The sequence below is a fragment of the Haliotis rufescens genome, unplaced genomic scaffold (assembly GCF_023055435.1).
Source record: "Haliotis rufescens isolate VD_foot unplaced genomic scaffold, xgHalRufe1.0.p SCAF_28, whole genome shotgun sequence".
NCBI lineage: Eukaryota > Metazoa > Mollusca > Gastropoda > Lepetellida > Haliotidae > Haliotis > Haliotis rufescens.
The window spans coordinates 6,528,672-6,542,343 of record NW_025963979.1 but is presented as its reverse complement, the minus strand read 5'-3'; the positions used below and the strand labels follow the sequence as shown (position 1 = coordinate 6,542,343).

General features: G+C 38.2%; 2 protein-coding genes across 2 annotated transcripts in view; one reads left to right on the top strand and one right to left on the bottom strand.

The window, feature by feature from the left end:
• Nucleotides 1–6,045, bottom strand: part of LOC124139184 (coiled-coil domain-containing protein 154-like) — an 85,562-nt gene extending 79,517 nt beyond the window's left edge. The window contains exon 1 of the mRNA XM_048402703.1: nt 5,987–6,045. The gene's annotated coding sequence lies outside the window, so the exon portion shown is untranslated. The remainder of the gene's footprint in view (nt 1–5,986) is intronic.
• A 43-nt stretch (nt 6,046–6,088) lies between these two features.
• On the top strand, nt 6,089–13,503 carry LOC124139280 (glutamate-rich WD repeat-containing protein 1-like). The gene is made up of 6 exons (XM_046506229.2): nt 6,089–6,330; nt 8,493–8,770; nt 9,663–9,873; nt 10,718–10,860; nt 12,488–12,685; nt 13,128–13,503. Exons 1-6 carry the CDS (start codon nt 6,135–6,137, stop codon nt 13,464–13,466), a joined length of 1,365 nt encoding a protein of 454 aa, XP_046362185.2. The 5' UTR covers nt 6,089–6,134; the 3' UTR covers nt 13,467–13,503.
• Nucleotides 13,504–13,672: the final 169 nt, after the last annotated feature.

The following is a 13,672-nucleotide window of genomic DNA, read 5'->3' as shown; positions in this document are numbered from 1 at the left end:
ACTAAACCCTGTGTTACATGTAATTTGTTACGCTTTCTTTGACTCAAAGTCTTCAACTGGAGGTACTTCAAGATTATGTGCACATGTTCCTATTACATTTTACAGCAATGCGCCAATAATTTTTACCGACTTATGTTTCAACTTGATAAATGTGTGGGTCCAGGGTGCTGCCTGAAGTTTTTGATAGGCATTTAGAAGTTGGGAGAACATGAATACATAGGTTTGTTTGGTGCAACTTGGTTTTCATGTCAACACGTACCTGGCGCAAGTTAAATCAAGTTCCTTAAATAAATCCCTGGTACACAAATCCCAGAAAATTTCATTTATTACCTAGCCCTTTGCAAAAAATATCTGGTGTTAATAAAAAGAACAATAACCACAGTATGTTGCAAAAAACTGATTAATAAAATAGATCACAAGAACCAAACAATATGTTAATCACACCCACTGCAACTCACTGACGCATGCCAAGAGTTGTGATGTCAATGTGTTGTGTGGACAAAGTATGAGATATCGATGAACCTTTATATCCATAACAATGTGTCAATATTATGCACTGATAATCTTATTTTTCCAAGTTAACAACAACAAAACAATACGAGGGGTGATTGATAAGTTGTGAGCCTACCTCTGAAGGAGTGTGGTACGGATGAATTCCTTTGTGGTGGTGATAGACTGATCAAGTACAGTGACATACACAGGAGGATTGTTGTACTGGACACATTATTTAGTTTAGTATACCGGTAAGCTATTGACTGCAAGGGGGGTTATGAGATGACTTAAAATGGAGAAACAGGAAAAGCGAGCTGTTATCAAATACCTTTACAAGAAAGGCTTAACACCCAATGCCATATATGAGGATATGTTATCCACACTAGGGGAAGATGCCCCGTCATATGCAACAGTGAAAAGATGGGTGGCAGAGTTTAAACGTGGGCGATCGAGCACTGATGATGAACCCAGTCCTGGTCCACCTGTTGTGTCTTCAACACCTGAAATGGTACAGCGAATCCTGGACATAGTCATGGACGACCGACGAGTGACACAGCGACAGATAGCCAACTTAGTGGACATCTCTCAGGAGCAAGTGCATTTCATTCTGACAGATATTCTAGGAATGCACAAGGTTTCTGCTCGATGGGTCCCCAAACTGTTGACAGCTGATCAGAAACGTCAAAGAGAGAATCTCTCAAGGGAGAACCTCAAGCTTTTTGAAGGTGATCCAGATAACTTTCTCAAACGATTTGTTACAATGGACGAAACATGGGTCCACCACTTTGAACCTGAATCAAAACAACAGTCTAAACAGTGGAAACATGTCACATCTCCTACTCCAAAGAAAGCAAAGTCTGTGCCTTCAGCTGGGAAAGTCATGGCATCCGTGTTTTGGGATTCTGAAGGTGTGATAATGGTCGACTGGCTTCCTAAAGGCCGTACTGTTACAGGGGCTTACTATGTGGAACTTCTGAGACAGTTAAGAGAGAAAATCAAAGTTACGCGACGTGGAAAGTTGACGAAAGGTGTGCTTTATCATCACGACAATGCTCCAGCACACACATCACTGATAGCAATGGCCAAAATCCATGAGTGTGGCTTTGAACTTCTCCAACATCTACCTTATTCACCTGATTTGGCTCCATCGGACTATCATCTGTTCCCACAGTTGAAAAGGCATTTAGCTGGAACTCATTTCCAGTCAGATGATGACATCATTACAGCGGTCAACAACTTTTTGAGTGACCAAGAAGTACTTCTTAGAACTTATCAATCGCCCCTTGTATGTTAAAGACAACCACTGCAATTCACTGACATATGCCAAGAGTCGTGATGTCAATATGTGTAGCCAGTATGAAATATGAATGAACCTCTATATCCATAACAATTCTTTTTCCAAGTTGACATCAACAAAACAATTCCTAACAAAATAAAGTAAAAAATTCAACTATACATCACACATTTGTATGCATTATGTTCCTCTATCAACCATGAATACATTAGGCCGGTTTGTGGTGCAGTCACTCTCTTCTAACCAATGATTCAAGCCAGGGTTTGCTTCATATAGCCAGAGAGAAACCAGCTTAGTGCTCAGACCCAAAAATTACATTGGCGATATTTCTTGTGCAGCACGCACCCTAGCCTTGCTGTCTACTCTACCGATTGCTTCAATATCAGGCAGAAGATTGCACAAAATTTATACATGGATAATGGGCTCTTTTGCCTCATGCAAGTTTTACACAGCCTTGTTTCATACCCTGACAAAATTATACAGATACACATGACTATTAGACCTATTACCGTCAATATGTATTGACAGGTGTGAGAGGTTTCTTGGGTACTCTAGCGATGCAACTCTGAGCTGCGAATTGTAGAGCCTTAGTGACTGGATCACCAGTACCCCTTAGCTCTAAGACATCTTCCCAAGGCAAGGGAGCTAACTGACTAAATAAGTCCAGTTTCTACCCTTGCCGAACTAGGCTGGAATTATCAAGTTATAATTTAGCTGGACTAATGAGTCTGTACACAGTCCAATCAAAATTGTGTAATGAAATTAAAATCCTGTTTATCAGCTAGCTGCTGTGCAGATTTCAGTTGACTGCCAGATTTTAATAAGCATGTGTATTGCCAATTCCGCATCAACAGATATTTTTCAAATCCTTTCATGTTTGTAATCAAGGTGCACACGTGATTTGATGCACTTCGCGAGGTAAGACCCGTTTGATTACAATATAGATCTTGATTATCATCATCTGATCATCTTGACTGGTCTCCGCCATCTTATTTGAAGCAAATGCAAGTGATATGAGAGATGGAATCTGATTGGTCAGTAGGAGGGATGTAGAAGGGAAATAACCTGCAATAGCCACTGTTCACACTACGATTGAAACTGGACTTTTACAGTCAGTTAACTCCCTTGCCTCAGGAAGATGCTCTAAGAAGGAATATTATTTTTGATAAAAATAGTTCTTTAGAACATCAAAGATGTAGCCTGGTAGTAAGGTCATAGTGCATTTTACTTTCTTGAAGAGCATTGCTCCCAAATTTGTTCACAAACACCTATATCAATCATATGGTATAAGTGAAAAGGTTGAAAATGTACAAAGTGTTTTTGTTTCTTATGCTGTTTTTTCATTCATTCCAGCAATATTTTACATATACAGAAAATGCATGGCATGTACAACTGTACATTGTAGACATCATAAGATTTAATGCAATATATTTTATGTTAAAGCATGATGGGGTGTTGTTTTGTACCAGGGCTGGGACGGGTAACTCGGGTACTCTGGTCGGGTGGGTCCTGAGTAGGACCCGGGTACCGACAGGACTACCTGGACCCGTGGTTAGTCACATGATATATTGTTTAATGACCAAAAAATCACTATAGCTCAGTGGTTACACTACAAGTCTCTAATGTTTACATTTCTTTCTGACGATGCACACATTCCTTTTGACTTGTACATGTTTGAGAAAAAGCATGATCTGATTGTTTGATACATGTATCTAAATAGTTCTAACCAGGGCAGCGGTAAAACAATTATCAATCAGACATTTTGTTCCCAACTCTTGAGACTTGCAGTGGGTACCCGGGTAGGGTCGGGTAATAGGGGGTCGGGTACCCGGGAAGTAAATTTGGACTCGTCCCAGCCCCAATATACTCAAACATTATAATCTGTTCATCAGTTCTTGCCACTTATTGTTAAAATTGGAAAGGGTATTATTTATTGCTATGTGTTTTTCAATCCTCAATATATCCTCCAAGAAATGGGCCAAGACATGGAATTTGTGTTTTTATAGTAGATGTATAGATATATCTCTTTGATGCCAGGATTATATGATTAATTATGGTATGTTTTGGTTCAACTCCAAACAATTTGGCAGAAGTGGTGAAAAGAAAACCTATTTCCTCACAGACTCATCAAGGAATGTGTTCAGTTCAGTCCAGAACTTTTGTACATGTGGACAGCAAAAAATTAAATGCATGACGATTTCTTGTTCTTTGTCACAAAAAATACAGACGTCATCATCTGTGAGTTTAATCTTAAACAGTGCTGACTTCATCATGTTCATGAAAATAATATGGTGAATAAATCTATGTTGAAAGTCTATAAATTTTTATAAAAAATAGTTTCAACAATTTCTAGAAGAGTCTTGGCTCCCAAATCTTTTCACAAACACCTTTATCAATCATATAGTAAAAGTAAAGAAGTTGAAGATGTACAAAGTTTGTGGATGGTACCAGACAAGGCATCATACATCTTCCTGAGGCAAGAGAGTTCACTGACTATAAAAGTCCAGTTTCCACCCTTGCCGAACTAGGCTGGTATAATGGAGTTAGATTTTGGCTGGACTAACGCGTCTATGCATAGTCCAATCAAAATCGCGCGAGGAAATCAAAATCTGGTTCGTAAACTGTCGCGCAGATTTCAGTCGATTGCAGGATTTGCAAAGCATGTGCACCGCCAAATCGTTGTCAACAGATATTTTCCAAACCTTTTAATGTTTTTAATAAAGGTGCTTGCGTGATTTGATGCACTTTGCGATGTAAGACCCTTTTTTATCAAACATAGATCTTGATTATCGACCAGATCGTCTTGACTGGACGCTACCGTTTTGTTTGAAACAAATGCAAGTGATGGAAGCTGATTGGTCCATATGAGAGGCTTAGAAGGGACATAACCCGTAATAACCACTAGTGGTGCTACGATTGAGCCCACGAATTTCAGCCAAGTTCGGCAAGGGTGCATCATATGACATTAACTAACCTTGGCTCTATGGGTCATGTGGGAAAACATCTATTTTCATAGTACTCATTAGAATGATTTTGAACTTGGCTTTATACATCAACACCTATCACGCTGACCTGATGCCTTTCAATGCGATGTGTCATCATGGTAAATAGGGGTTGATATCTGTTAATCATCATAGTCAGTTTGTCTGTGCCGTTCAGAAATATATTCATTCATTAAACATGTCGACGATAAAGTCATGAAATGATATTTTAGTTTATGATAAGAAATTATACTGTCCTCTGGCAACCATTAAACATCTTAACTTTGATGACCCTGCAAAACTTTTCAGAAACAAAAACTTTTTGTTGGTTTCATCAGCATGATCAGTAAAAACAATTAATTCTAATGTTTGTTTTCTGCTTAACGCTGCTTTTCAGCGGCCTGGATATTATCAAGTCTGGACTAGACAAATCAGTGACTTGGGGTATGATGACACACACTCAGCCAAGTCACTGAGTACGACAAACATAAGTTGCTGAGGGCCTTATCTAATACATTATTCCCAAAGGGTTATTTCTAATGAAACGTGCCCAAATGGTGTTTTCTTCAATATTATCATGACTGTTGTGTGTTTCTAACATTCTAGTTTGTTTTAGCTGATGAAATTTGTTGACACTAGGGTTAAAAAACTACAGGGGACTCAAGTGAATCATAAAAATTCATGAAGTGATCACCCCTGCTTTATTACGAGTAACAGAATATCTTGTTTTCACCATAATCACTAAATAATTCAATGTGCGTGGAAGTAATGCTATTAAAAAACAAAACAGGGCTATTAAAGTTTAATTCTTAGATATTCAAACCCTTTCTTTGACTTGATGCAGATGTTCTTCACTCTCACGGGAATAGGCAAAACATACGGTAAATTAAAACCAAATCCATCAAGAACACTAATGAATAGGGTCATTTACATAAAATAAGTTTACAATCGACTTTATTCACAGGCATGAATATATTTCTCTTAGGCTATAAGTGTATTTGTTTGTGGTACAAAATAACGCCAAACGCCTCGTCATGAACAAACATGCCATAACGAAATTAGGAGATACTATAAGTTTAACTATTTTTCTGAAATGTACACACTGTAAAAGTGACATGTTTTATAGAAACTGATACATGACATAATCCTGCATTGTAACACTTATTATTTATAACTTTCAAGAATCCCATGCATAAGACTTTCGAGTAAAACGTTTTACCTTTCAGTGTCATTAGCCGACGCCGGCCATATTGTTTATGTGTATCGAATGGATGCGAGATTCTATTGTTTTGATTGGGTGCAAAATGGGGTCAAAGTTGAGGGTCGCTCAAAAAGGTGAAGGTCGATTAACAAGCACATGTTCCACAATGGCGTCGGATAACGAGGACGATGTAAACATGGAAGGGGAAGAAGAGGTACGAGAAGAAAATGACGATGATATGCAAGAAGACGAAGGAGGGGACGGTGAACCAAAAGTTTATCTTCCGGGCGAGGAAATGGACGATGACGAAGAATTAGTCTGCGATGAATCGGCATACGTTATGTACCACCAAGCTCAAACTGGTATGTCAGTGACAATCATGATATGTCATTAAAATATATCGTGGATACAATGTAGCCTTTAGTTATTACCACCTGATTTCTACATCGTCTTGGTATATGTTTCGTTTAAAGTTGTTGGGGAGCAGGTCAAAACGGCCTCATGTCAAGAGGGTCTCAAAAGGTAAAGTCAAAACGGCCACCTAATAAAGTTACAACGGCCATCAATAAAATTATAAATGTCGAAACAACCACAGGTAAAAATATAGACGACAGACAATTAATGTGTCGCATAATTTGTATACGTATCACGAATGGAGTGATACAAATAAAAACAATGAAAGGTTTCCTTATTGCCAATTTCTATTGTCATTGCATCTTGGAATAAAATTATATCGAATACCAATGATAATAACCTAAAACGTCTAAAAAATCCATATCGTTCAAAGTCATTGGTGGATAAATTTTATTCTTGATATATCTAATAATTGTGGACAAAGTTTTGTTTGGATAAACAAGTACTGCATGCAGTAAAGTTCCAGCGGTAGAAACTAACAGTTTCAGTCCACTAGTCCTTATAATGATAACATATAGCAAATCCCTTAAAAATGGCAAATTTCTACTCGTCCTTATGATACCTTTACTATTGGGCAGTTTGGCCAGGAATACAGGACTGGTGCCAATTTCTAACCTTGAGTAAACCCTGGCTTCTCTCCAGTAGAAAGTCAGCTCTGAAACCAGTTTATTCAACAATACTATCATGTGATAAAACACTTTCATCCAAGGGGCTGGTCAATGGATGAACCTGACATGATGAAAATTAAGAACTGCCTGTGTCCCTATCATCTGTTACATGCCATGTACCACTGTGAGTGCTGTTTTGGAATAAAGTTATTGATTGAGGGAATGAGTATGGTTTTATGCTGCTTTTAGCAATATTCAAGCAATATCACGGCGGGAAACACCAGAAATAGGCTTCACATATTGTACCAATGTTGGGAATCGAACCCGGGCCTTTGGCATGACGAGCGAATGCTTCCAATACCAGGCTACCCCACTCCCCCGGAATAAAGATTGAATGATTGATCATTAGGATAAAGTTTATTTCGAATTTTCACAACAGCTAGATTGGTACACTGGTCAGTACAGAGATAAAAAGTAATTTGATGAGATTGGTTAAAGCAATATGTAACCTCTACTGGTAGAGATTACATTGTAATAATAACATCTAACATGTATACTGTACACATCCAGCTCACATTTGATATTCATTAATTATTAAATTCATGTAGTATTTTAACTTTTTATGTGTGGCCGTTATGACTGTTTTGTTGTGGTTGTTTTGACTTTTTGGTGGCCGTTTGACTTTGAGGCTGTTATGACATGAGGGCGTTTCGACAACAGCCCAAATGTGTCATATCTTATTTTTGTATTTAATAATGTTACAAAAATATGAAGACTGATTGAATAAACCAAAAAACATGTTCTATCAAAATTAAGTCCTTATTATATGATCACGAACACACAACATCACTACATTTAAATCCATGCTATAGGCTATGGTCAAAATTAGGTGCATAATAAAACTCTGTTAAAACCTACATGACTCACGCAGTACAGTAGGATGAAGGTCACGCTTTGGAACACGTGTCGATTGTATGTTCTGTGGTGGTTCATATCACTATGACATTAAAATGATATTTTTTGTTCACGGGCTAAATAGGCTATTTTATTTTCCATTATTAGGTCTTGAAAATGGGTAATTATATCCCTTTAGTAATATTTATATGTGCCTGCAGTTTTATGAATCGTGTTATTGGCCCTATGTTTCAAGAGAAACTCGTTAAATTCAGTACCCATTAAATATCTTAGCCAATACATTATGGTGTAAATATTGATTCAGTCATGACTCTATTTTCATCAAAACCCAAATGAAAAATAGAGGCAGCAAAAATAGAGCTTGCTCTAACTCATTAAACGTACGCTATCATGCCTGAAAACATATTATTTCAATATTGTGATTTGACATTCATATTATTTGCCACAACTATTTATGCAGACCCAGTTTATGTCACTGAATGTAGTTGATATGGTGAAGACACTTCTAGAAAAGACTCACAAGACAATCAAGAAAGAGTGATGACTTTAATGACTTTTAATGTTTCTTGATTCCTGTATGTTTACAGGTGCACCATGCTTAAGTTTTGATATTTTGCGGGATGACTTGGGTGATGACAGAGAAACGTTTCCTCTAACTTGCTACTGTGTTGCTGGGACCCAGTCAGAGAGAGGCCACACAAATCATGTGATCGTGATGAAGATGGGTAATTTACATAAAACGCAGAAAGAAAAGGAAGAGGAAGAGGATGAAGAAAGTGATGATGAGAAGGATGAGGAAGATGGAGAAACACCAGAGCTGGAGACAGTACTAATGAAACACAGTGGCAATGTTAACAGAATACGGGTAAGTATTTGAGGACAGTTGTGTTTATGAAACAATGACTGTATTCTCAGAATTGTTATGCTGTTATGTACTTATGGTTCCAGATCAATATTTGTTTTCTTACATATCCTGTGTTTTTTGCATATCATTACCAAGAAATAGTTCACCTTTCTTGTTAAATTTCATAGTTGATAACTGCAAAATGTGTTTTTGATTAAACACTAACACACCCTTGATTGTCCAATGTATTATAGAATGCACAAGAGTCATCCAAATTTTACTGTAATCTCATTAAAATCAGATCTTAGTTCTCGCTATCGCTAAACAAAGATCTGAGGACATCCCATTATGGGTCACGTCAGAACGACCTATCATCCCACAAATCAAAGCGTCGCTTACCAGATCATGAAAGCGACAGTCGGAATGTGTTCTAATCATGCAACCATGAAAACGTTAACATGGGGTATTCCGAACGACAGTTACGGCCAGTACGACTGATTCTGTCAAAATTCTCGTCTATCTATTGCTTCCGTTGGATAAACATTTGAACACAGGAGGAATTGCACAGTATGTGGAAAGCACTGATATACCATCTCAACCATATTTCAGACATACAGGAATGTTTGTTTATTCAGTTAACATAATTTTTATCGAAAACTGTGTCAGTGTATTTTTCAAGCATAGTCTGAAATGAAAGTCGCCAGTTTGAAACGAGTGCCGTAAAGCTCGAGAAAGCTGCTTTCTAAATTTGCTGATGTCGACTTCTTGTTAGTCATTTCATTGGTCGGTCAAAGTTTGTTCTGACGTGACCCTTAATGTGATGTCCTCAGAACTTTGTTTAGCAGCATCGAGAACTTAGATCTGATTTTAATGAGATTGAATTTTACTGTAGCTTCATTTTTATTTTTTTAAGTCAACCAATATTGGACAGAAGTCAATTGCAGCGTCTTGGTCAGAGACTGGTAAAGTTCATATCTGGGACTTGAGTCGGCCACTAAATGCGGTGAATGATCCAGGTGTTATGGCAACATACACAAGGAATCAAGAATCTCCACCTCCCCTCTTCACATTCACTGGTCACCAAACAGAAGGCTTTGCTCTCGACTGGTCTCCAACAATCACAGGTAACGCTGATCTGGAGCCCCCAAACATAAACCTTTTTTCTTATGTTTTTGTAGCACCATATCTTTTATAAGCATCCCTGTTTTGACCATATTTTATGCCATAAGTGTAAATTTGGTGTAGATAAGCAAGCCATTATCTTCATTTGAAAGTAGTCTTTTACTGACATTTGAAAGTTAGCTTTTTTTGAAAGATAGGCAAAAGTGAATAAACAAACCCCTCAAACAACCTATGTCCCCTATATATGTCCCCAATCCCCTAGGATTGTCTGAAATAGGAAACACACATTTCTTTTTTGGGCCTAAGGTTCATTTCTAATCCTGCTGACGGGAAACTTTAGTTCAAACATTTGTCCAATGAAATGGGAGATCTTTATTACATTGTAGTTGTATTTGCAATTTTTATTAATGATAAACTGATATACCATATTTTCAGATAGCAAGCAGTGATGCAATGTAATACTATTTAATTACTGTAATAACTATAACTATTACTCACTACTTCCCTCTTATGGTTTAATAATTTAATTCACTTTTTCAAACTTTTGGCCTTTCCGGAATAGGTCCTAGCAACTGATTGGATAGGTTGATCAGGCTTGGTGACGTGCCCCACTGAGTACTAAATGGTGTGGGACATTGTGCATATCAATCACTGATTTGTCTGGCCCAGACTTAATTTTTTACAGGTGACCATCATTAGCGTCAAACAACAAAAACGCTTGACTGGTATTACTTGGGCTTTCCCTCCATATTTTAAGCGGATATACTGCGATAAAACAAATACTATTCTGTCACAATGACACACCACCTCAATCTTATTGTTGTTAACTTCGTCACTTTATTACAGGTCGCTTGCTGAGTGGTGACTGTCACAAACACATCCACTTATGGACCCCGCAGGAAGATGGGAAATGGTTGGTTGACCAGCGACCATTCATTGGCCATACAGCATCTGTTGAGGATGTGCAGTGGTCACCTAATGAAGATAATGTGAGGATTACTTGTGGCTATTTAATGTCCATGTATAGGCCTGGAACTATCATCTTGTAAAAATAGACACGATCAAATACCTTTCATGAACAAGCACTGTTAGCACAGAGTGATGCTCAATAACCCAAATGGAGTATAAAAATCATTTCATTGTTCACAATACTGATAACTATCACTTTAAGCTGTAAACATTTTGATTAATTGTATCTCACAAAACAGTTCATTGCAGTAATCATTGTACTGTCCTGATTGTGTTACACAGAGCCTAAGCACAGGCTATTTATGAACATGGGCTGTTATAAATTTGTTTTTATGAATGTTTTGTAAATAAGAGACCTGCAAAATATCATACGATCATGTAATATCGAGAAAACCAATAAGTTCTTTGTTGTGTCCAATATTCACACATGGCTACTTAAAGTCCTAAATGCATCATTAAAGTTTGATACAACGGGGACCTTATCAAAGGTTGATAATGACTACTCAGGGAGTTCGGTTCGTTGCAGCTAATGTTTCTATACAGTGAAAGTCCAGAAAGTCAGCATACTGGATGGTTACACAGTAATACAGTTCAGCACGTTGACATATACAAAGGGACATAACTCCACACCCATGTTATTTTTCTGGACTTCACTGGAAATTTCAACAGAATAAGATTTTAGCTGCCCCATGGGATTGTGGGTTGGAATAGGTTCCCAGGTCAACCTTGTCCTCGAAGGCAACTAAACTGATGGGGTGGTCAGGCTTAGTGACTGGGTTGATCATGTGTGTTTGTACCCCGCATCATTTGTCTGTCTCCCAGACCATAGAGAAAGATTTCAGAAAAAAAGTCCTACTCAAGTTCAGATTGCCTCAGGTCTAGGGTCTGTCCAAATCTGCAGGGCTCACAAGCAGGATTCTGGCTTGTTTTTAATCAGTTAATCTTGTACTGTCCACTGGTGTTTACAGCTGATGTGGTTGACGCCCACGGACACCTCTGGAACCCTCTCTCCCTTGTCTAAATTTAATGAATGCCAACTGTGAGTTTCCGATTAAACAATATATTGGGTTTGGGCTTTGTGAAGAGGAAGCGTCCCTGCATTAAACATTCACAGATATATTTGCAATGGAATCCAGTAAGATATAAAGAGCAATTCTGACTGCACTTTTTAAGTTTAATATAAAGATCCGTCAGAATCAGAAAAGAGTTATTGTATTGTACTTGAAAGGAAAATATCTGTTATTTTATACATAAACTGGAAGTGGAAAGTCACTAAAATTTGAAATTGCATCATTTATATACAAAGAGCTGGAAAACAAAAGAAAAGCAGAGAGGAGGGACATCAAGGGAGGTGGTCAGAAAAAAGACTAGCAGTGACATGTAAACAGAAATGAGAGTTGACATTGACAGGATTACAGAAAATTAAACAAATAAGAGCTTTGCAGATTTCGATAGTCCCTGACATTAAGGATTGTTCTGGGCTCCATTAAGATCTTTTATTTTGATTTTGTAGACATATATTTGTAAACACTGTAGTTTGTCTGGTCCAGATTGTGTTCAACCTGCTGCCGAGTGTGGCTTTAAACGAGGGATTCAGCAGACAGGGTTTGACTGTATCTGATGGACATTGCATGCATTGTTTTCCAGGTGTTCGCCTCCTGTTCTGTTGATCGAACAATCCGAGTGTGGGACGCCCGGGCCGCTCCGGGAAAGGCTTGCATGATGACAGTTACAGATGCCCATGATCGGGACGTCAATGTGATCCACTGGAACCAGCACGAGCCCTTCATTGCGTCTGGTGGAGATGATGGGATGATCAAGGTCTGGGATCTTCGACAGATTCAGGTTTGTATCCTTGTATCATACATCTGTCTGTTATCAATTCAACGGTTTCATTTTAAGTGTTGCAGCAACAATACGTTTTATCATAGAGTTGATAATAAGTCATGTTCAAAGGTGTTTTGATCAATAAGATCTGACAGTTAATTATTGCCTTTGTCAATAATACTTGTTTTGTAATGTAAAGATGCTTCATAGGAGTATTTGCAAGATCAGTAACTAAACAAAGAAAGCCTAGTTTGTAGCTATTAATTTGCATTTCCTTATTTGTTAGTATGGTCACATAGTAAATCTCTTATTTGCCCGTTAGCGAGAACTTCAAGGACATAACAACAAATAAGTGTTTTGATGGACCCTGATAATACTATCTTGTCTGAAATGTATCTATGATATCCATGTCGGTTCTGACTACATAAAGGAACATAATTGTGTCATCATTGCAATGCAGGAAAGTAAAGCAGCTGCAAAATTCAAACACCATTCGGCACCAATCACGTCAGTCGAGTGGCATCCAAAAGACAGTTCTGTGTTTGCTGCGTCAGGGTCGGATGACCAGGTGTCGTTGTGGGACTTGAGTGTGGAGCGTGACAAGGAAGTTGCAGGGACGACAGGAGGAGAGCCGGGGGAGCCGGGGGAGCCGGGGGAGCCGGATGTGCCCCCTCAGTTGTTGTTCATTCACCAAGGTCAGACGGACATTAAGGAGATTCACTGGCACCCGCAAATGCCTGGAGTTATCCTAAGCACAGCTCACAGTGGATTCAATATATTCAGGACTATAAGTGTGTGAAATGAAATGGAGACAATAAACATGAAATGTGGTCTAAGTTCTGTTTTGTTTTGGAGTGACAGTTTCACTCTCCAATATAATATAGCATTATTAATATTTATCTGCCTTGGACAAGGTTGTCATTCTCAAAGGCTTCGTGCACAAACTCCGCTGATCAGCAGAGAGCCATAAAGGTTTATCTGACCTTTGCCATGGACGTTAAATTA

Excerpts from the sequence above, each read along its gene's own strand:
- LOC124139280 (XM_046506229.2), top strand. The coding sequence starts at position 6,135 with ATGGCGTCGGATAACGAGGACGATGTAAACATGGAAGGGGAAGAAGAG. Across the intron at positions 9,874-10,717 it reads CTGGTCTCCAACAATCACAG|GTCGCTTGCTGAGTGGTGAC; the intron begins GTAACGCTGATC and ends ACTTTATTACAG. Across the intron at positions 12,686-13,127 it reads GGGATCTTCGACAGATTCAG|GAAAGTAAAGCAGCTGCAAA; the intron begins GTTTGTATCCTT and ends ATTGCAATGCAG.